Consider the following 24,904-nt stretch of genomic DNA (forward strand, 5'->3'; position numbering starts at 1 on the left):
AGCCGCTTGATGAGATGGGTCGTATTAACGATATCTTTATTTAGTGCATTCATATTTACAGCAAGGAGCACGATATTATTACCACTGGATTTGGCATTTTACTCAATAATACTAGTAGACAGTATAATTCTTTAATAGCAACTATAAATTAATATGACACTTTAATGAGGGGGTTATATGTTTCTTTCGGATCAGCTGCTCTAAAAGCACATGGAAGACATGCTATTATTTCCCAAGTATGAACATTAATCATTAAATATTGTTAAGACCTCTATATAAACCCCTCTCACCACATACAAAACTAATCACATCATAACATTCTCATAGCTCCTATTTAGTTCAAAATAGCAATAAAAACATGGCAAAGCTAGCATCAATTGGTGTGATCCTAACAATCTCATGCTTGCTAGCGTCCGTGCTGAGCGTGGACGCTAGAAAGCAAGACGACCTTGTCGTCGAGGAAGTCACAGGCTTCCCCGACAGCTTCTGCCGCGGAAAAGAAAAATTCATAAATTTCCGTGTCTTCGTCCAGGATCTTAGCGTGAACCACCCCAACACCACTACGTACGACGTGGCGCAAGCCTCCATCACCGCCAACTCGAAGACGGGATTCGGCAAAGTCCGCGTCATCGACGACCTCATCACGGCCGCGCCAGCCGCCAACTCCAAGGCGCTCGGGCGCCTCCAGGGGCTCCTCACGAGAGCCGACCTAAACACGATAGCCATAGCGGTGAACCTCAACTTCTATTTCTCGGCGGGGCCCTTTGCCGGCTACACGCTCAGTATTCTCGGTCGGAACGAGATCGCCCTGGCCCAGCGAGAGCTCACCGTTGCCGGCGGCACTGGAGTTTTCCGATTTGCACGTGGATACGCAATTCAAAAGACTAATTCAACCGGAACTAATGTGTCGGTGTTGGACTATAACATCTACACCACCTATTGCTCTACAATCAATAAGGTTGCCGATATGTGATAAGGGAATTATGATGAATTTCCACTTTGATTGTGTTTATGACTTTGTTTTGTTAGCATCCGTCGCTAAAACACTGTGTCTTTTCCTTTTCATTTCTATGGATGAAAATTTCCTTTTCTCAAATTCAGTCTACTGCTTGCGAGGATTATAATTTTAAATTTCATTTACATAATTACACGTCAAAAAGTAAGGAGCATTTACCTTGGACTAATAAAATTCAATATCCAGGATGAAGAACTTTGACGACATCTAAAAATTAAAATATACCCACTTGATTTTCCAATATGCGTGTTCCCTGAGATATGATGTAGTTAACAATATAGTTTAAGCTAAACCAACAACAATTGAAGCATTCTAACATTTTTTAAAAGGTAGTGGATGAATAAGAAATTACATGTTGATGCTAACATTTTTTAAAAGGTCGTGAATGAATAAGAAATTACATGTTGAAGCTAGAATTTTCATATGTTTTTATTTATCTTTGTTGAGAAAAAAGTAATTTCAGTTATAAATACTACCTCCGTTTAAATATAGTACTAATAGAGTTGTATTTATATTTGAGACATTCTTAAGTAACAGAATCATTTCAATTTTAATCAAATACTATTAGTAACATACTTATTTAGTTTCTCTTATTTAACCATTTCCTTGTCAATTTGCTCTCTCCTATATGCACTAATCTACTATATTTACGTTTTTATTTTATTCACTCTATTTTAATTTTTATGTCGAAAAGAATTATTATTATTATTCTGGAACAGAAAGAGTAGTTTTTTAAAATAAGGATGACGACAATAGTATACTACTAAGTATTTCAAATTATACTTTAATTGGTGCGTTAAAACTGGCTCATTTCAAGTCAATTTAACTATAAAATTATATACTAATTAAATAGTACTCCCTCCGTCTCACAAAAGATGTAACACTTTTCATTTTAGTTTGTTCCATAAAAGATGTCACATTCCCTTTTTAGAAAAAGTTCTCTCTCACGTGAATATAAAAATTATATTTTCTCTATCCATTTAACACACAAAACAAAACCTCATAAAATCCCGTGTCGTCCCACAAGTGTGACATCTTTTATGGGACAGGGGGAGTACGTAGTATGGTTTGATTGATTTTTTTTCAACTATAAAGTACTCCCTCGTCCCACAAAAGATGTCACACTTTCCTTTTTAGTTTGTCCCACAAAAGATGTCACATTTTCCTTTTTAGAAAAAGTTCTCTCTCACATGAATATTAAAATTATATTTTCTCTCTGCATTTAACACACAAAACAAAACCTCCTAAAATCTCGTACCGTCCCACAAGTGTGACATCTTTTATGGGACGAATGGAGTATTTATTAATGCCGTTGTTTTGTACTTATCCATGTGAACGGAATATTAATACTCCCTCCGTCCTCAAGGAAGATGACCCCTTCCTTGGGCGGCACGGAATTTTATGCAGTTATATTTTGTGTGGTAAGAGGAGAGAGTAAAGTAAGAGAGAGAATAAAGTAAAGAAAAAGATATTTCTATTTTAAGTAATGAATCATCTTAATTGAGATAAACTAAAAAAGAAATCGAGTCATCTTTAATGGGACAGAGGAAAATACAAATTATACAATCAAAAACAAAAAGTATATATAGTACTAGTACTAATTAAAAGTTATGAAGAAAAGAGTGTTGAATCATGTTACATTTCCATTCCCGCCTGCTATCTGCTATCATTATACTACTACTTTTGCTACTAATTTGTTCATTAAGTGGGCCCTTTTTCTAACCACTCTTTATCATAGCAACATGTGTTATTCTAATTTCATTAGTCTTTTGTTCGCCACAGTCTACGTACAGAGTAACCTATAAAGTCTTAAAAGTTGACAGGCCGAATTATTGGTCGAATCTAATTAATATAGCGAATATATATAATATAATTAAATGTATATTATACTATAAATATTGCAGTGTAATGCATGATAAAGGAAAAATATACTAGAATACATATTTTTATTCCTGATAACATTGAATTCACGAGTTTATACATTGATAAATAAATTAATCAAAATTAATACAAAATTCAGTGAAACCATCTGTTTTAAATTCTCAAATTACGATATCACTAATCTTTTAAAATATGATACATCGTTTTCTTATACGATGAGATTTAATATTTTTTAAAAAGCAAAAGATTTTAATGCTTAATACTCTCTCCGTCTAAAAAATAGTCTCATCTGCGGACGACACGAGGTTTAATGATAAATTGGTAAATTAAGAGAGGGAATGAGAAAAATAGGTAGAAAAAATAGGTAAAGTATGAGAGAGGAGAAAAAGTGAGAAAAGTAGGAGAGATAAACTTTCCGTTTTTAGAAATGAAACTATTTTTGTGGATATCGCACAATTGCAAAATGAGGCTATTTTTCAGGGACGGATGGAGCAGTTTTTAGAAAATAAAAAATTAGTTGAACCGGCCAGACGGTTTATGGTCGAACTGGACAATTTTATCAAATTGAAAATGGTTCTAACTGACTGGTTTATTGTGCAAATCGATCGAGCCGATCCAATTAGCCAGCTTGGTCCAATTTTGAAACCGGAGAAAGATCATACTTATGTCAGTATGAAAGAGATTATGATTATGATAGTGTTTTTTCATTATAAATGTAAACGCTCAAACAACATTAGTGGCTTGTAGGAGTTACCATACTTTGCTATGAATTTTACTCAAAAAGAAATGTAGCAAAAATACATATTGACCAAACACTCAGTAATACTCCATAATTAGGAGTATTAAATTAATCGACCTAAACAATATGCATTCCTCTATTTAACAATACTTACATGTGTCATGTCACATACTACTCGCACTTATATTTTCCGGCCAGTCCCAAACCACTTGCAATATTTCTATTTTAAGTAAAAATTAGGGCATTTAATTAAGATAATGGAGTTAATATATTTGTTCTCTTATTATACTAATTTAATTACACTTTATTATTCAATCCTTAATTTACTATCTAAAAAATATGAGTAGCATGGAATGAAGAGTATATTTTTTTATATAAATAATCATCCAATTTACTGAGCAGATTTAGTTATCGAAAAATTAGAATAAGGGATGTAAATTGTAGGGAATGAGTCCATTACTTAGTGGAGTGCACTATAGTGCTCGGACATGCTCGTTAAAATTTACTTAGTGGTTCTTTAAACTGTTTCCACTTCTTTGGTAGCCTAAAAAATTATTCATAGCCTCCGAAGAATCTACGTTAACAACTCACGCGCCACCTTCAGCACCCACGCGCTGTCTGTGTTGGGCTGAGAAACTCTACATGTGTGTGGGAAATTGTTCTCTTTGTTTGTCTATAATTTTATGGGTTTATTTTCAAATTGGACTTATGAACCGTAATAGGCTGAAATTTATTGGACGTTTTATTTATTTTTCATAGTATTTCATTTTTTGTGATATGTTTCGTGGACGGAGGAACAGTTCCAAATATACAAAACACATTGAGATATTTTTCACAATTTGAGATATTTTTAAATAGCGTAAAATATTGTTGAGATATTTTTCACAATTTGAAATTTAAGTATTTTTAAATAATTTATGGTGGGGTTTTCACAATTTCCACGTAATTCAATTACTATTAATCTAATTACCTAGGACCACTTATCAATTTTTCATGTAAAATCGAATATTTTTGCTTTAGCAGCCTGAGGGTGAGTCACAACAGTCAATAATGACATCTTTGTTCCGTGCATTATAACACGAGTCAAAGAGCTTGATACGATGCACCCTATGGCATTTTAATAATATTGTAATAGTAGCAACTACCAAGACTAAACACTAAATTGATCAATTCGTGTAGTAGTTATATTTAATTATTAGGGGGAAATTTATCGTAGTAATCCAATATGACGTGAAAGTTGACGTGCGCCAAGTTGATTAAGTTTATGTTTTAGTGTTTGTAAGTTTGAGTTTACATCTTTTCGTTGATCATAGACTGTGAAATGAATTTTATATTCCATATGGTCCTATTATAAACATTTTCAATTGAGTAGTTACAATAGTAGTTATAAGATCACAAGACAGACAAAAGTTATTATTTCTAACTATGAAGCTAGAGAAATTTCTCCGAAATGAATAAGCACAAGTCCTTTTAATATTAGTTCAATACCTTTATATAAACCCCTCTCTAAATACGAAATCAATCAAACCATAAAATTCCCATATCTCCATCTAAGTTTAAATCAGCCATAAATAAACAAACATGGCAAAGCTAGCCTCAATTGGTGTGTTCCTAACACTCTCATGCTTGCTAGCTTCCACGTTCAGTGTGGACGCTAGAAAGCAAGGCCTTGTCGTGGAGGAACTCGCAGAATTCCCTCACGGCTTTGGAAAACAAAGTATCGCGAATTTCCGTGTCTTTGTCCAGGATCTCGGCGTGAACCACCCCAACACCACTACGTACGACGTGGCGCAAGCCTCCATCACCGCCACCTCGAAGACGGGCTTTGGAAAAGTCCGTGTCATCGACGACCTCGTCACGGCCGGGCCGGAGGGCGACTCGGAAGCGCTCGGGCGCCTTCAGGGGCTCCTCACGAGAGCCGACCTAAACACGCTCGCCATCGCAGTGAACCTCAACCTCTACTTCTCGGCGGGTCCCTACGCGGGCAGCACACTCAGCATTCTCGGCCGGAACGAGATCGGCCTGGCTGAGCGGGAGCTCGTGGTCGCCGGCGGGACTGGAGTTTTCCGATTTGCACGTGGATACGCAATTCAAAAGACTAATTCAACCGGAACAAACATATCGGTGTTGGACTACAACATCTACACCACCTATAGTGGAACACTCAGTCAAATGTGATGAGGGAATTGTGAATTTCCACTCAGATTGTGTTTTAAATTGCGTTTGTATTTCCTTTACATTTGTATGGATGAATAATTATCTTTTGCCAGTTTAATCAACTGATTGAATGGATTTATTAAAATTTTTGAATTTAGATAACACGCCAAAAAATAAGGAACACATACTATATACGTTATATGTATATTAATGCTGAGTAAATAGGAGTTGATTCCAAATATATATAGGCTCCGTTTGCTACACGGAATTGGAATTGGAATTGGAATTGGAATTTGATGGAATTGAATTGGAAGAAATTGAATTCTAATTCAATTCCAAATCCTATGTTTGGTAAAGTGAAGTAATTGATATGAAATTGAATTTGAATAATTTGTGCACACACTATATACACAAAATACACACTCAAACACACTTCACACAAAATACACATGCTATACACACACTTCACACACACCGCCTACACACATTTCACACACTACACACACTACACAAATTTAACACATTTCACATACTACACACACTACACACATTTCCGGCACTACACATATTTCACACACTACACACATTTCACCCACTACACACACTACACAAATTTCACACACTACACACATTTCACACACCACACATTTCAACATACTACACACATTTCACACACTTTACACACTACACACACTACACAAATTTCACAAACTACACACACTACACAAATTTCACACATTTCCCGCACTACACACTACACACACTACACACACTACACAAATTTCACACACTTTCACACTGCACACACACTTTCACACTTTACACACATTTCACAAACTACACACACTACACAAATTTCACACACTTTCACACTTTACACACATTTAACACATTTCAAGCATTCGATTTTGTTTTTTTTTTTTCCAGTTTTAGATTTTTTTTTGCGATCTGAATAAAAAACTAAAAATTTTCAAAAGTTTAAACTGAACCAAATTTGAAATTGTGGTTTGTGAATAGTGTGTGTATTTTGGGTATAGTGTGCGTAGTGTATGTATTTTGTGTAAAATTTGGGTCGTCTGTGTATTTTGTGTGTAATGTGTGTAGCATGTGTATTTGTGTATAGTGTACATAGCGTGTGTATTTTGTGTAGTGTGTGTAGTGTGAAATGTGTGAAATTTGTGTAGTGTGCGAAATGTGTGAAATGTTTGTAGTGTGTGAAATTTGTGTATTGTGTGAAATGTGTGTGATGAGGGAAATGTGTAAAAATTTGTGTAGTGTGTGAAGTGTGTGAAATGTGTGTAGTGTGTGTTGTGTGAAATGTATGTAATGTGTAATATGTGAAGTGTGTGAATGTGTGTAGTGTATGTGAAATGTATGTACTAGGTAGTGAAGCTATCTAATTTTATGACTATTTGGAATTCTAATTTTCTACTTTTGATATGGAATTTAAATAATGAAATTGAAATTTTTTGAATTATAATTCAATTCCAATTCTATATATTTTTTTGATACAATGGAATTGAAGTTCGAGCCTCCAATTCTAATTCCATAGCTCCAATTCCATGTTCCCAAAAACACTCATAGATGCATTTTCTCGTTAAAATAATAAAATTCAGTATCCAGGGCCATGTACTCTGACGACATCGAAATATCAATAATTGAAATGTAACTACTACTTTGGTATGACATTTATTAAAAAATTGAGTTTGAATATAGTGTACAATAGAGATGGCCTAACAAGTAAAGTAAGCTAGACGTCCAACAATTTAATCATATAGTGGAGTGGTTCTATCATTTTTGAGGTTTTAATATTTTTTTTATACGAAAGAAAAGGCTCAAACCGCTTAGAGATCGGTGAGCAAAGGAACCAAAGTTCAGTTTCAACAAACTAGTCCAAGAAAACAAGCAACAAAAAAACCTCAAAGCCATAAAAAGCAAGCTAAGCAAATGAAATGCACCCCTGAAGCAGAACAAAGAGAACAAAACCTAAACAAACATCAACCAACTAACTAGGAGGCAGGGCGAGCTATAATGCACCTTTATGTTTATCAGAGTTGCTTCTGTGATTATGCTCCGTCCATCTTCTAGCTTTAAGTAAGTCCTCACACATTTGGCTCGGTGAGAAAGGAAATTCGGGGCACCATCCTTTAGTCCATGCTCCAAGCCTCCAAATAATGAGTCTCTTCAAACAGAGAAAGAGCCAGACTTGTCAAAAGCCCATAGTCTGACATCCCCCGCACTCTCACTCATGGAGTCATGATCCACAGCTAGGTAGAGATCTTTCACCAAATCCTCCTCCCATACAAATAGTCTTCTTCTCCATTTAAGCTTCCACACCCATCTATTTTCTTCCCATTTGCCCATGCTCTCACTCAAGTTGTATTGTTGGGTAGAAATCATGAAAAGTCTAGGGAAGAGTGACTTTAGGTAGCATTTCCAGTCCATTTATCAAGCCAGAATCTTGTGCTCGCTCCATTGCCCATGGATGAACTTCATCCGGATATCTTTATTAATAGTAATTTTTACTAAAATACTAATATACCATTTGACCTTTATAGACACTTTTAGGATGACAAGAATTTTTAAGTATCATTGGTAGAGTAGGAGATATAGAAAGAAAATGTGATTAGGATAACGTTATTGAATAATGAGTCATACCTTATTTAAGAACAAAAAAATATAGAACTTTTATTGTATGAAAAATTTCTTATAAAATCAACTTTTGTCCAAATCACATGCCGGAACGTCCAAAAGGATGTTGTTTTGGTGTAAGGTTGCATGTCAAAATTTCTAACTAGGCTTGTTTCATCACTTATTACCCAAATTTTTAAATTAAATATAAAAAATCCATCAAAGTTACAACACAATGATATTGTAATACTAGTAATTGTTATTTTAAAATTAATTTTTATCATGTCGTTTCCGTATCATGAAAAATTGTCACTGGACATGTCATATTTAATTTTGCTAGAATATTTGATCCGTGAAAGTTGACTACGAACTAAAATTTTATGTATTTTTGTACTAATTTAAAATTGATGATAAAAATATAAATTAAGCTATAGTTGGTGTATTTTATTGTTTTTAGCCCTTCTTATAAATACCTAAAAACCTATGACGACGATATATAGTCTTAAATTGATGCATAAAAATTGGCTCATTTCAAGTCAATTTGGATATGAAATTACATGATTAAATATGGTTTGATTGAGTTTTAATTTTTGTGGTATAAATTATTCATAATGCTGTTGTTATCCACTCATTCATGTGAATGTAGTCTTAAATTTAATACAAACAAAAGTATACTAATTTAAAATGTGTGACAAAAAGAGTCTTGATTGATACATTTCTCACTCCCGGCTGCTATCATAAAGTTCGAACTAATTCGAATAAAAAATTAATTATTGCACTTTGCAAATTAAACTTTGTTTTATCAAGCGGGTCCTTTGTTTAACAACTTTCTAGCTAATTTAATTATGGTCATGGCAACATGTGTTATCTTCAGTCTTTTGTTTGCGACTCCCTACGATGTACCTACACATAATTTTTTTTTTCTGATTTATTAGATTACTGGTAGAGTGGTTAATATTAACATCAAGATCTCGAATTTAAATCTTTCATGAGCTGATATATTTTTGTGCGGGTTTATAAGACGTGAACAACCATTACAAAATCAAACAAAAATAGCTAAATTGATATTGAAGAGAGTATCGTAGATTTCTAGAGCTCATCGACCTGTTATATGTGTTTTGTGTTTTGCTCTTTCGACTTCATGTCTTTTGGCTGTCCAATCTTAATTCTTAATTCTTGTGTTTATGTTTGTTTGGGTTCGAGTTTGAGACTTTTGAGTAGAAAGTTTGATTGAGATATATATGTTTTATTTCTGTAATTGTTGTTGTTGTTGTAAAGTCTAGTATACGTGTGAATTGTTCTAAGTGGTGTTTGAATCTTTGTACGACCTTAATTAATTGTTTCCTTCTGTAGTACTACTAGAATTTATTGATGGCAGCTTGTATTGTACATGCTATACTCAGCTGATTTATTGGCTTAAGCTCTTCTTTTGAATAAAAAAAAGTTTAGCTACATATACTAAAATTACAAAATATAAACATTTTTTTCTTGATTCTTATTTATATGAAGTACGTAACGAAAATGAAATACTTCGTACCTATGCTATAAAATAAAGCCGCATAAATCTCATGCCGTATAAAATAGCCTCAAAACCAATCATTAATGTCTAAGAATAATTTAGTCAATGTGACCTGTTATCCACTCATGACATAATCCAATGAAATGAATTATTACGAATAAAATCAATCATCGCACATGCATGCTGCAGGCTGCTATACTATTTTTAATTTCATAGATTGAGAATTCAAAAGTCATTTTGGACATGAGATCATATGTGACTATCAATATGAGAGCGAGCATAAAATCTAAAAAAAAATCCATGTCATGGCCCATGACTAGAAAAAAAAAAAAAAAAAATTGGCCCATATGAAATAAAAATAACTGATAAAAAATCATAGCACAAGCATATGTTTGGAATAATATGATATGATAAAATTTTAATACTATCATTTATTTTTGAAATGTAATTAATTTCAGTACAAATTCCATAATTTTACATAGAGTAAAGACCAAAATTGGTCCTGAACATATGCTCATTTTATGACTTTGGTCCTATACTTTATCTTTTGAACTTTTGTATCCTGAACATTTCAACTCATATCACAATTGGTCCTACACTAACAATTCTGCCAATTTTTTAAATGGTTTTAACCCGATTTTGATGGTTTTAACAGTTTCATTCGGGTTAAAACCATTTAAAAATCGGTCAAAATCGAGTTAAAATCGTTTAAAAATTGATGGAATTGTTAGTAAATGACCAATTGTGATCCAAGTTGAAATGTTAAAGATGCAAAAATTTAAAAGATAAAATATATGACCAAAATTGTAAAATTGGCATATGTTCAGAATCAATTTTGGCATTTACTATTTTATATATATTCAATTCTCAGTATCATATACTCTGTTCGCCGTCGTAAGATCATCTTTATTCATATTTCGCATTTCAAAAAATTATCTAAATGATTTTTTTTTCTTTCTCCTATTTTTTCTCTCTTTATTTAGTAGTCGTCAAAGTACTTAATACCTGGATATAGAAATATTTTTGGTAAATTAAACCATACTAGTACTATCTAGTTGCTGATCAGTGGGGAACGGTTCTCGGTTCTCGGTCCGAAAAAATAAGGTTAAGGTTCAGTCCCGATTATTAAATTTAAGTTAATCTTGGTTCTCGGTTAACCGAGAACCGAAAGGTTAGAACCGTAATATTTAATTTTTATATATTTATTTTAATTTTATTATTTTGGTTTTAGAAAAGTAAAACTTCTCTTCATGCATGTTGTTGTACATGTGTACAATACTAACAGATTAGGCAATTAGCAGATTAGGAATTATTTAATATATGTGCTATATTAAATTATTTAACTTATGTTGCATAGGTTAGGAATTATTGTTGGTGAGATAGATTAGTGAAGGAGGTAATTAGTGTGAGGGATTTATATGTGTTGTTCAAGATTAGATGATTAAATTAGATTTTGTAATTTGTTATCATGTAATATAAATTTATTCGTGTATGTTGGTGATGGAATCAATAATATTATGCCAATATGATTTCTTAGTCATATGCCACTTTTAGTGTATGTTTGTGAATTGTGATAGAAATTAATCAAATATAGTTTAACTATTACTAAAATCATATGTAGGTCTACCAATAATATTTTATATTTAACATTTTGATGTTTAACCATTGAACTTTGAAGTCGTGAATTCTGCAGATGGAACGTAAGACATGAGCAACGACAAAGAGACCTAATGTGTGGGATGAATTTGAGAAAACTTTTGTTCATGCAGTAGATCCTCCCGTGGAAGTTAGAAAAAGAAAATGTAAGATGTGTGGCAAGTTGATCGCTGCTGATTTGAAGTTGAACGGCACCTCTGCAATGTGGAAACATCATGCTTCGTGTTTGAAGAAACAACAAGTTGGAAAGACTCAAATGAAGCTCAGCCAAGAAGGATCGGGGCTCCTAAGTAGTTGGAAATTCAATCAAACTGAGTCTAGGATAGCTTTATGCAAGTATATTGTAACAGCCCGGATTTCTAGGGTATAATAAATATGGAGACTGCTACCAAGGCGGACTTAAAAGCAATAAGAACATAGACTAGGGTTTCATTTAAAGAGATTTGACCAAGGTATTAAACAAGCTATCAAAGCAATAAGTCAACGGTTTGACCAAGAAAATCAATGAAGAATAGATACCATAAACTATGATCAAAAGTCAAGGGTTTGACATAAATTCAACAAAAGCACAATATGTCTCCATCTTCTAATTCAAAAGGAATAAGTTCAAACAACCAAATGATACTAATAAGTTTCAAAAATTTAGCGGAAGCAACCAAGAGAAAGTGAAGCTATGTATGAAGACACAACTACACTCGAAGTTCAAAATATCCATCTTATTTTATTAATGGGCTCAACACCCGCCACCGCTCGTCGCCGTTCAACCTGCACATAAAGAAAACACATGCAGGGCTGAGTATTTTGAAATACCCAGTGAACTCGTTGCCAAAACATTTTAATAGTTATGTCACCCTTACCATAGTAAACTCGAGTTTGTAATTATCAAAATAAATATCATCGAGTATCACAAAAATATTTTCATAGACTGGCCAGTCAAACAAACTCCCCAATTCCTCATCAATTTCCACAATCACAACATTACCATGGTGCGACGAAAGTGTGGCCACACTTTTCGCCCACGAGACCGGACGACTAGCAAGGACGGCTCCCGATCCCACCGTGTACACTAGTTTGGTAGGGTTTGCGGCCCTACTCAGACACGAATTCGTTTATACATATCCATAGCCCTATAGCCCAATGGAGCGAACTCTCAAACTAGGCATCAGGCGCACAACATCATCAAAACAATCACAGGCATGGCATAACAGTTTAAACCACCCTTGTCTCTCCACTTTCATAAATTTTGCAACATAAAAGAGTTTAAGAATAAAGTCCACCTTGACTGCTTAGGTTACAAGTATGATTCCCTCTTTTGTTATCCGGCTTCGCAACCAGAGTTTCACCTTTTAATCACATATGCACATATCATGTATTAGCTTCAACATCAACTCCTAAATCATGCATGTCCCAATGGTTCCCCTTTTTCCCACCGATCCAGTTTACGTTTATCATTCAAACCAAGACATATTCATCATATAAGTTTATACACTCAAAAATCTTAGATCTAACATCAACTTATGTCACACATGAGTGTTATCCACACGTCACATGTAACAGCCCGCCCTCCTAGGGTACAATAAATGCGGCGGCTGCTACCCGAACGGACTCCAAAGAAGTAAACATAGGCTAGGGTTTCACCTTTTAATCACATAGGCACATATCACAAATTAGGTTCAACACTACTCTTACTCATGCATGTCTCAACACTTTTCCCTTTTCCCATCGACTTATCTTATCATTACTAATCAATCAAGATCATGTTTTATCACACAAGAATATTTAGCCATCAAACACACACTACACCAATACTACACACACACACACACGTCGCACACACACACACGCCACACACACATACACGACACACACACATACATATTCTCACATCCCTTTTATCCCACTTGTACTCAACCAAGATGCATGAGGGTTCAAGAAGACCGATTAATCGGTTAGAAAGAAGAGGAATCGAGTAGAATCAAGAAGATGAATATAAAAATACCTTAAGAGAGAAAACGAACGGTAGAAATTAAGTATTGGACTCTTTTCTTCAAAATTCTTGGATCAAACTTCAATTCTTCAAAAGGGATGGAGGATTATTGGAGTAAAGTAGAAGGAAATTGAGAGAGAATGGAAGATGAGAGGGGGCGAGAATTATGGGGTAGGAGGCGAAAATATGGGGGCTAGGGTTAGGGGTTTTGGCTCTTATTTATAGAGTCCAATAAGATCTTTAGAATATTTGGTAAGATTCTATTCTCCACAATTAAATAAATAAATATTATGAAGTAGGGAAGAAGAATTAACAAAAATAGATCCTAGGGCAAATCTCCTAGTTTTTGAAAATTAGGCTTCTAAAATAGCCAAGACTTTGTTTTGGTATATTTTACGGAGTAGAATAAAATATCACGGAGCAAAAATAAAAATAAGAATTCTCCCAACTTGGAGTCAAAAGAGGCGTGTAGTAGCCCTTTTTAAATAAGGTATGGATTTTTGAATATTAACTAAAATAAGGTAAGGCAAGATCTCTTGAGGTATGGAAAGATTTGGTAGAATATTTTAATTCTAGGTATGGAAGGATATCAAATAAGGGGTTAACTAAAATAAAAATAATACTCCCTTCCTTATATTGGAGATTTTCGAAAATCACAAGGCACAAGGGGGTGTCGATCTTTCCTCCTTAATAATAAGGAAATAATTGGGTCTTGGATTTAATTTGGATAAATATCCCAAGAATTAAATTAAATCCGGAAAAATAGAATTCCTCCTCTAAAAATCAAGGGGGTCGAAAATCACAAGAATTGGGTGGCAAGTATTTATGGAAATTTTCTCTAATATTCTCACTCACCCTTAGACAATTAATTTACCACATAATCTCATAAATTAATAAATCACATGCCACATCATTAAATAAGCAAGTTTGACTTTTCAAACTCCCAACGCAAACCCTAGACTCAACTCGACCATATCATCACATAAAATAAATGCATTCTCGACTCCACGTCATCAATAATAAATTTTAGGGCTCTAAAATTAGGGTTCTAAATTCCGAGATGTTACATCACACACACACGCACGCACGCACACACACACACGCACACATGCACACACACTTCCTATATACCATTTATCCCACTTTCACTCAATCTAAATGCATGAGGATTCAAGAATACCGATTAATCGATTAGATGGAGAAAGATTAATATATAGGTACCTTTTCTTGCCAAAACAAACGGTAGAAACAAAGCAGAGACTTGATTCTTCAACAATTCTTGAGGCTCAAACTCTAATTCTTCTCAAAAGATGAAGAATTATTGGAGAAAAGTAGAAGAAAACTGAGAGATAGTGGAGAGGAGAAAGGGGCGTGTGATATGGGGTGTGGAGAAGAGAAAGGGGCGTGTGATATGGGGTGGGGCAAAAATTTTGTGGTGTTAGGGTTAGGGTTTTTCTCTCCTATTTATAAAATCTCTAGGTAATTAAAATAGAATATTTGGGAAGATTTGATTCTCCACAATTAAATAAAATAAATATTGTGAAGTAGAGGAGAAGGAAAAATGGCGTAAATTAGGGCAGAGAAATAGGAGATATTTTCGAAATCTTGGCTATTTAATTAGCTAATGATTTTGTTTGGTATTTTACGGAGTAGAATAAAATATCACGGAGCAAAATAAAATAAAGAAAATCTCCCATGTAGAAAGGAAAAGTGGCGTGAATTATGGGGAGAATAGAGAGTAGGCTATTTTTTTTGCCTATAATTTATGTGTAGGATTTATTTAAATACTCACGGAGAAGAAAGATATCACGGAGCAGAATAAAAAATAATAATTCTCCCACCAATAATAGGAAATAGGCGTGAATATTGATTCCTCCATAAGTAATCAATTTTAAATATTAACTAAAATAAGATATGGCAAGATCTCCTTGAGGTATGGTAAGATTTGCTAGAATCTTTAAATTAATGAATGGAATGAATCAAATAAGGGATCAAATAATATAATTAAATAATCTTCTCTCCCATAAATAGGAGATTTTCGAAAATCTCCTTATAATAGGCATGGTGGTCGAAAATTCACGAAGAAAAATAAGGAATAATCGGACTTTGGATTTAATTTAGGTAATTATCCCAAGCAATAATTAAATCTAAGAAAAAAATAGAATTCCTCTCCAATAATAGTAGGGATCGAAAATTTCAAAATATTAAATAATGATCCTATTAAATCTCACTCATCCCTTAGGTAAATAATTCACCACAATATTATCAACAATATTGACTATTTAATAGCCACGTCATAACATCAACAAGTTTGACTATTCAACTAAATCTCAATTTCAAATTCGCAATTAGGTCACAAGGAATCATGTAATAAATCACTCATCCTTTAGTCCACATACTTCGTAGCATTAAAAGCATTTAATGGAAAAAAAATTCACGTCTCAAAAATTAGGGTTCGAAAAAGTAGGGTGTTACATATATTATCATTGATGAACTTCCCTTCAGAGCCATAGAGAAAGAAGGATTCAAGATTTTCATGGCAGAAATATGCCCTATGTTCCAAATCCCGAGCAAATATACGGTACGAGCTGATTGCGTGAAGATGTTTTTGCAGCAGAAGGAATAGTGAGACGCCTTCGATTGCTTGAAGTGAAGCGTGAATGTTGATGATTGTGATTTTTTAATACTCCCTCCGTCCCACAAAAGAAGTCACACTTGTTGGACGGCACGGGATTTTAGGAGGTTTTGTTTTGTGTGTTAAATGGAGAGAGAAAATATTATTTTTATATTCATGTGAGAGAGAACCTTTTCCAAAAAGGGAAATGTGACATCTTTTGTGGGACAAATTAATAAGGAAAGTGTGACATCTTTTGTGGAACGGAGGGAGTATTACTTTGATGGATGATGATGGTTTATATTGATTTTAGACTTTTTAGTTTGATGAATGATGATGGTTTATATTGAATTTAAACTTTATTTTTATAAACTTTGTTGGATTTTTAGTTTTTGATGATGAAATGGAATCGTGGTTTTTGTCCTTTTGATTTCATGACTTATTACTTATTAGTATTACTTATTTAGCTATTTACATATTAATGTTTGATGTTTGTTTATTTCATATCGATGCTGATGTTTGTGATATTGCTGATTTTTAGTTTATGAGTTCAATTTTTGAGCAGGTTCAAATATAAATGAACAAAGTTTATTTTTTAAACTACAAGAAATATGTATATTTATTAATATTTTATCTCAATTTTAACAAAAGTAGCTGCTAGTTTAGTCTGGTTCCTGCGGACTGCGGTGGAAACCGCAGATCGAACCGATCGATTTCTCGAGGAACCGAACCGACAAAAGGTGCGATTTCAATTCTAGATTTTGGAAAAAACGGGATTCGGTTAACCGACTAATTGGTTCGGTCGGAACCGAATCCCCACCCCTAGCTGATTACATGTATAGCGTTAATATTTAGTAATGTGCTCCTTATCTTTTGACGTGTTATCGAAATTTGACTTGTAAAAGCAGAGTATTCCATCCATAACAGATCATATTTCTTCATATGGATATCTCATTTCAAATATTATCTAAAATGAAAATTTACTAGCTAGGTAACTACTCCCTCCGTCCCAGATAATATGATCCAATATTCTATTTTGGGCCGTCCCATATAATTTGTCCCACTTCACTTTATCATTTTTGGTAGTGGATCCTATATTCCACTAACTCATTGATAAGACCAATTTCATGCATTGGTTATAAGGTTAAATTCTGCAGTTTCCCAGGTCTAACAAACCTTTTTGAGCCAGGTGTGTAAAGAAAATGTCAGCCCAGGAGGATTACAAAGATCGCCTGGTGAAGGAAGCTGACAAGGAAAATTGAGCAGAAGGATGAAGAGCCACTAGACTGAGGAGCATCGCTTGGAGGGCAAAAAAGGAATCACAAGAACAGTCTAGAAGCTCTATACGCTATAAAAAGGAGCACACAATCTACATTAAAAAAGAAAGACTTGATCATCACTTTTTCCAGCTCCTAGCTTAGTTTTTTTACACACTTGGGGGAAAGTTTAGGGGGATTCTCGTTTCATCGGAAGTTTGGGTGCAACACCGTCTCTACGGAGGCGAAGAAGCAATTGTCTTTAAATTTCTGTCTGTTTTTGGTACTCGTCGAGTCCTCACTGTTCGAGGCTCGGGTTTGGCGTTGTTTCTATCGTTGGATATCTCGTATTTTGCTATGAATATGTTTGTTTATGTTTTGTTTATCTTATTGTGTTGTTTTTGGGTTTGATTTGCTGATCTTTGTTGGTTGATCGGAGTTTTGAAGCTGTTATAAGAAATCTGTAGTTAATAGGTTGAATTTACGTGAATCAGTGAGGATCGGAGATGGTAATGGTGTTTGGTTGTTGTGGATGTCTTGGATCCGGAGTGGATTAAGCCTCTCGTGGTTGGATCTGCATGTTTGTGTTTCATTTAGTTGTTTAAATTCTGCATTCTCGTTTTACCTCGTCTAGTAGCCGTAGATCTGCTTTAGTTTTAACTGTTCTTCGATTTTGTCGCTTTTAATTCCGTCTGCTTTGATTTTCGTCCTTGCTCTGTTTTAACTGGTTGTTTCATGATAAATGTTGGAGAAGATGATGTCATTGTTAGTTAGTCCTCTAGTTAGTTATTTTGCAGCTTTTCAATCGTACTCTACCTTTTCAGAAAATGGTCCCCACGTTTAGTTGTTTTCTCAGGTCTAGGTTAATCTAGGAAACTGTTCGTTTTATCTAGCAATTGTCTCGCTCCATTTCCCTTAATATGCATATATCTAAGTTTCTGTCTAGATCTAGCAGTTAGAATAGTATATTTCAATTACCAAGTCTAGGAATTAAAGCTCAACCCTAAAATTGCGTGGCAGCAGCCAACAAAAAAATATAGTCCCCAAGTCTTTGAGCATGTTTACTTGCGCATTCATCTCTGTGGATTCGATCCCTACTTCCACGTACTAGTTTTCCTAGGTAAAGTGGGTTGAGGGTTTTTTTTTGAAGAGGGAGTTAAGGAAGTGATTGTGTGCCCGACGACAGGTAGCTCAAGGTTCTCTGAGTTCCTAGACCCAGTGTCTAGCGGATTTCCTGGACCGAGGGTTTTCTTCATTATTTTTAAGAACACGCTTTCGCTAGCCGTCATTAGCTTCTAAACACAAAGTTTCATCCTAGGGCTCTTCACTCATTCATACTCACACTTTATTATAAAACTAATACTTTAAAAGTAGGACTCACATCCCATCAACTTTTTCAAATCACTTTTCATTAGATTTTTTAAAACCGGTACCGGGTCAAAGTATCCCAAATTATTGGGACGGAGGGGGTAATATTTTAACATTACTTAATCTTATGCTAATTTTTTTTGCTTACTTTTCTCACTCTTTTATTTTAAGAATTTCAAATTAATTAATCTTTCTTTTTCCTGCATATTTACAAACATCATCTTCTGTATCCTACTTACTCCATTTTTTAATATATAATATATATATGTGTATACGCTTTTCTAATATGCTTTATTCATGCATGTTTTGTTCGCCACTTTCTACAATATATACCTACATAGAAACCTGCTACATAATCAAATTAGTCTGAAAAAAATAGTTCAAAATTTCGATACAAAATTATGGCTAAGTTAATATTTTGTATCACATTCATAATTTCATTTTTATTCCTAGCTAGGGCAATTAGGGTTGCCAATAAAGAATCATGGTCCAAAAAAGTAGCCAACCTCGCCACCGAGAACGCCGCCGTGCTCCACTTCTACGTCCAAATTTCCGGGCCGGTGGTGGCCCGAACGCCACCGTCTACGTGGTGGCAACATCCTCCATTTCCAAGACCTCCCCGACCGACTTCGGGGAGATTCACGTGTGCGATGAACTCCTAACCACGGGGCCCGGCCTCGACTCGGAGGTCATCGGAAAAGTGCAAGGGCTCACAATATCCGCCGACTTCCAAGTCTCCGGCGAGGCGATGTATCTCAACTTCTACTTCACAACGGGAGAGTATGCCGGCAGCTCGCTCACGATGCTCGACCACAATGAGGTGATGAACGAGGAGAGGGAGATGCCTGTGGTTGGTGGCACGGGAGTTTTCCGGCTGGCGCGTGGCTATGCGCTCTCATCAACGTATTCCTACGACGTCGAGAGGCTCTACGCCGTTATGGAATACACTCTTTATGTGAGCTACGTCGGAAAATTGGACTTGCATTTGGTGAGATCATCGGAGAATTAGATCATCATTCAAATCAATTAATGGTTGAATGTTATCATGCTTATGCTTGCGTCGTTATCGTGTAAGGGCGCGTCTGGTAGCCACCACTAATGTTAACATGATCCCATTGATAATGGGCTTTCCTAATTTGGCTGATAGACTCATACATTGTTTGGTTCAGCCCATGTAGACTGATTGGGCTTATATCTAGTGTTTGGTTCAAGCAGGGTGTGAAGGAAACAAAATCCAATCTGACTAAATTACCCTTTCATCTGTGCAAGTAAATTCAGCAACCTAATCATCCCAAATTCATGAGCGATGCTCTTTCGCAGATTCTCAGCAACAAACGAAACAATTGCATGGGTTAGGAAAAGAATACATCCCCAACAGCAGCAAGACAATGTCTCATGTTAGCCAACGTATTTGCAGCTCATGGGAGATCGCCACTGGCAAATACATCCTCCACAGTTGAGCTTAGTTGTGTTAATCCAGCAGCATCCTGTTCAACAACAGAAAAAACTTCCACTGACCAACAAGAAACATCCATCAGCTGAGAGAGTCCTAAATAAGAAATTTAAATCATAACTAGACCTGCAATGTCTCATATGCAGCTTCCATCCTCCTCTTGACTATATTTATTTTAGCAAGGGCAGTGATCGACTCTGCTGAGGATCCTTCAGCCTACAGACTGAAATAAAATTGACACAAAAATGTAACACTAGGTAACTACTCCTGAACATACAACAAACTATTCTCGGATTTAAGTACTCGAATTGCTACTAAACAAACTATTCTCGTTTGCGAATTCACACTCAATTAGCAACTTCAAGTTACTCTACTTCTCCGATTTTCACCAATTTCGTTGGTAACTTGTTAGTTCCAAATCAGTAAAACTCAAATCCGCATTCATCCCAATACATTCATCTCTAATTCTGAATTTCAAGACAAAGTCAAAAACATATGCAACTTTACAAACTTTGCTCAAAAACAGAAGCAAGGAACTACGGCAATAACATATTCCAAATCTTAAACAACCAGACCAATAACATATTCTAATCTTAAACCAACAGATTGCAATCCACGAAAGCTCAAATTCGAACTCGTAGGTTACTTACGAACTGCAACATACAAGCACAAAATAGAGTACAGTTAGATGCACAATATCTCCTCTCATTGGAGTGACTTTTTTTTAGGCTGGCCCAAATCAAATATTCATGACAAACTCAAAAACATATGCAAATTTTCAAACTTTGCTTAAATAACAGAAGCAAGGAACTACGGCGAAATAAAATTATCTAATCTTAAACCAATAGATCACAATCCATAGAAGCTCATATTCGAACTAAAACAACAGCACGGAACGGCAACTAAGCTATCTTAAAATTGATTAACAATGGAGGATGCAGGACCAAATAAACTCTACAACCCAGAGTTATCGAAAACAAATTCGCAAGGTTGGCACAAATCCAGATAGTATGCAACAAAAAAATCCCCACAATTCGCATATTCAAAGCATTCCCCAACAAATCGAGCTTCAAAACAATGCAATTCGGCTGTGCCCATTGTAAAGCTACACATGCAGAGACAAATTTCTTCAAATCGGAGTCAAATTCAAACATCAACAACAAATTCACATTCACTGCCAACAGATCGAACCAGAAAATCGACAATTCGACATACCCGTACGAATGTAGTGCAAAGGAACGGGAATTGAAAACAGTCCGACACCGGAATTGAGAAGAATCCGACACCAGAATTGAAAAGAGTCCGACTCCTGCGATTGTAGACTTGCACACCAGCGACGACCAAATTTCGCCTGCAACGGTTCACATTATACTATATGTATATTATACTATAAATATTGCAGTGTAATGCATGCTAAAGGAAAAATATACTAGAATACATATTTTAATTCCTGATAACATTGAATTCACGAGTTTATACATTTATAAATAAATTAATCAAAATTAATACAAAATTCAGTGAAACCATCTGTTTTAAATTCTCAAATTACGATATCACTAATCTTTTAAAATATGATACATCGTTTTCTTATACGATGAGATTTAATATTTTTTTAAAAAGCAAAAGATTTTAATGCTTAATACTCTCTCCGGTCTAAAAAATAGTCTCATCTATGGACGACACGAGCTTTAATGATAAATTGGTAAATTAAGAGAGAAAATGAGAAAAATAGGTAGAAAAAGTAGGTAAAGTATGAGAGAGGAGAAAAAGTGAGAAAAGTAGGAGAGATAAACTTTCCATTTTTAGAAATGAAACTATTTTTTGTGGATATCGCAAAATTGCAAAATGAGGCTATTTTTCAGGGACGGATGGAGCAGTTTTTAGAAAATAAAAAATTAGTTGAACCGGCCAGACGGTTTATGGTCGAACTGGACAATTTTATCAAATTGAAAATGGTTCTAACTGACTGGTTTATTGTGCAAATCGATCGAGCCGATCCAATTAGCCAGCTTGGTCCAATTTTGAAACCGGAGAAAGATCATACTTATGTCAGTATGAAAGAGTATGATTATGATAGTGTTTTTTCATTATAAATGTAAACGCTCAAACAACATTAGTGGCTTGTAGGGATTACCATACTTTGCTATGAATTTTACTCAAAAAGAAATGTAGCAAAAATACATATTGACCAAACACTCAGTAATACTCCATAATTAGGAGTATTAAATTAATCGACCTAAACAATATGCATTCCTCTATTTAACAATACTTACATGTGCCATGTCACATACTACTCGCACTTATATTTTCCGGCCAGTCCCAAACCACTTGCAATATTTCTATTTTAAGTAAAAATTAGGGCATTTAATTAAGATAATGGAGTTAATATATTTGTTCTCTTATTATACTAATTTAATTACACTTTATTATTCAATCCTTAATTTACTATCTAAAACATATGAGTAGCATGGAATGAAGAGTATATTTTTTTATATAAATAATCATCCAATTTACTGAGCAGATTTAGTTATCAAAAAATTAGAACAAGAGATGTAAATTGTAGGGAATGAGTCCATTACTTAGTGGAGAGCACTATAGTGCTCGGACATGCTCGTTAAAATTGACTTAGTGGTTCTTTAAACTGTTTCCACTTCTTTGGTAGCCTAAAAAATTATTCATAGCCTCCGAAGAATCTACGTTAACAACTCACGCGCCACCTTCAGCACCCACGCGATGTCTGTGTTGGGCTGAGAAACTCTACATGTGTGTGGGGAATTGTTCTCTTTGTTTGTCTATAATTTTATGGGTTTATTTTCAAATTGGACTTATGAACCGTAATAGGCTGAAATTTATTGGGCGTTTTATTTATTTTTTTGTAGTATTTCATTTTTTGTGATATGTTTCGTGGACGGAGGAACAGTTCCAAATATACAAAACACATTGAGATATTTTTCACAATTTGAGATATTTTTAAATAGCGTAAAATATTGTTGAGATATTTTTCACAATTTGAAATTTAAGTATTTTTAAATAATTTATGGTGGGGTTTTCACAATTTCCACGTAATTCAATTACTATTAATCTAATTACCTAGGACCACTTATCAATTTTTCATGTAAAATCGAATATTTTTGCTTTAGCAGCCTGAGGGTGAGTCACAACAGTCAATAATGACATCTTTGTTCCGTGCATTATAACACGAGTCAAAGAGCTTGATACGATGCACCCTATGGCATTTTAATAATATTGTAATAGTAGCAACTACCAAGACTAAACACTAAATTGATCAATTCGTGTAGTAGTTATATTTAATTATTAGGGGGAAATTTATCGTAGTAATCCAATATGACGTGAAAGTTGACGTGCGCCAAGTTGATTAAGTTTATGTTTTAGTGTTTGTAAGTTTGAGTTTACATCTTTTCGTTGATCATAGACTGTGAAATGAATTTTATATTCCATATGGTCCTATTATAAACATTTTCAATTGAGTAGTTACAATAGTAGTTATAAGATCACAAGACAGACAAAAGTTATTATTTCTAACTATGAAGCTAGAGAAATTTCTCCGAAATGAATAAGCACAAGTCCTTTTAATATTAGTTCAATACCTTTATATAAACCCCTCTCTAAATACGAAATCAATCAAACCATAAAATTCCCATATCTCCATCTAAGTTTAAATCAGCCATAAATAAACAAACATGGCAAAGCTAGCCTCAATTGGTGTGTTACTAACACTCTCATGCTTGCTAGCTTCCACGTTCAGTGTGGACGCTAGAAAGCAAGGCCTTGTCGTGGAGGAACTCGCAGAATTCCCTCGCGGCTTTGGAAAACAAAGTATCGCGAATTTCCGTGTCTTTGTCCAGGATCTCGGCGTGAACCACCCCAACACCACTACGTACGACGTGGCGCAAGCCTCCATCACCGCCACCTCGAAGACGGGCTTTGGAAAAGTCCGTGTCATCGACGACCTCGTCACGGCCGGGCCGGAGGGCGACTCGGAAGCGCTCGGGCGCCTTCAGGGGCTCCTCACGAGAGCCGACCTAAACACGCTCGCCATCGCAGTGAACCTCAACCTCTACTTCTCGGCGGGTCCCTACGCGGGCAGCACACTCAGCATTCTCGGCCGGAACGAGATCGGCCTGGCTGAGCGGGAGCTCGTGGTCGCCGGCGGGACTGGAGTTTTCCGATTTGCACGTGGATACGCAATTCAAAAGACTAATTCAACCGGAACAAACATATCGGTGTTGGACTACAACATCTACACCACCTATAGTGGAACACTCAGTCAAATGTGATGAGGGAATTGTGAATTTCCACTCAGATTGTGTTTTAAATTGCGTTTGCATCTGTGGCTAAAACCCTTTCGTCTTTTCCTATACATTTGTATGGATGAATAATTATCATTTGCCAGTTTAGTCAACTGCTTGCACGGATTCTAGTAGAAATTTTAAATTTGAATTTAGATAACACACAAAAAATAAGGAACACATGCATACTATATTCTACTCCTATGTTATATGTTAGCTTTGTGCATCTCACAACATCAATTAAATAAGTGAGGTGTATGTGAGGGCGCGTTGCATCTGATTATAGCTCATGATTTTTTTCTATTTTGGGGCTGAGTA

At 35.1% G+C, this 24,904-nt stretch overlaps 2 protein-coding genes and 1 long non-coding RNA gene across 3 annotated transcripts; 2 read left to right on the forward strand and 1 right to left on the reverse strand.

The window, feature by feature from the left end:
- Positions 1-298: 298 nt before the first annotated feature.
- Positions 299-1,096, forward strand: LOC125187728 (dirigent protein 21-like). Its single transcript, XM_048084354.1, has one exon. The coding sequence runs from the start codon at positions 359-361 to the stop codon at positions 971-973; it is 615 nt and encodes a 204-aa protein (XP_047940311.1). The 5' UTR covers positions 299-358; the 3' UTR covers positions 974-1,096.
- A 4,038-nt stretch (positions 1,097-5,134) lies between these two features.
- Positions 5,135-24,699, forward strand: LOC125186169 (dirigent protein 21-like). Its single transcript, XM_048082513.1, has 2 exons — positions 5,135-5,782; positions 24,544-24,699. Exons 1-2 carry the CDS (start codon positions 5,217-5,219, stop codon positions 24,572-24,574), a joined length of 597 nt encoding a protein of 198 aa, XP_047938470.1. The 5' UTR covers positions 5,135-5,216; the 3' UTR covers positions 24,575-24,699.
- On the reverse strand, positions 19,829-21,677 carry LOC125186170. The gene is made up of 3 exons (XR_007170370.1): positions 21,492-21,677; positions 20,403-20,499; positions 19,829-20,310 (listed from the first exon to the last, which is right to left on the reverse strand). It is a non-coding gene; the product is annotated as an uncharacterized LOC125186170 (long non-coding RNA).
- Positions 24,700-24,904: the final 205 nt, after the last annotated feature.

The sequence above is a fragment of the Salvia hispanica genome, chromosome 5, assembly GCF_023119035.1.
Source record: "Salvia hispanica cultivar TCC Black 2014 chromosome 5, UniMelb_Shisp_WGS_1.0, whole genome shotgun sequence".
NCBI classification, from domain to species: domain Eukaryota; kingdom Viridiplantae; phylum Streptophyta; class Magnoliopsida; order Lamiales; family Lamiaceae; genus Salvia; species Salvia hispanica.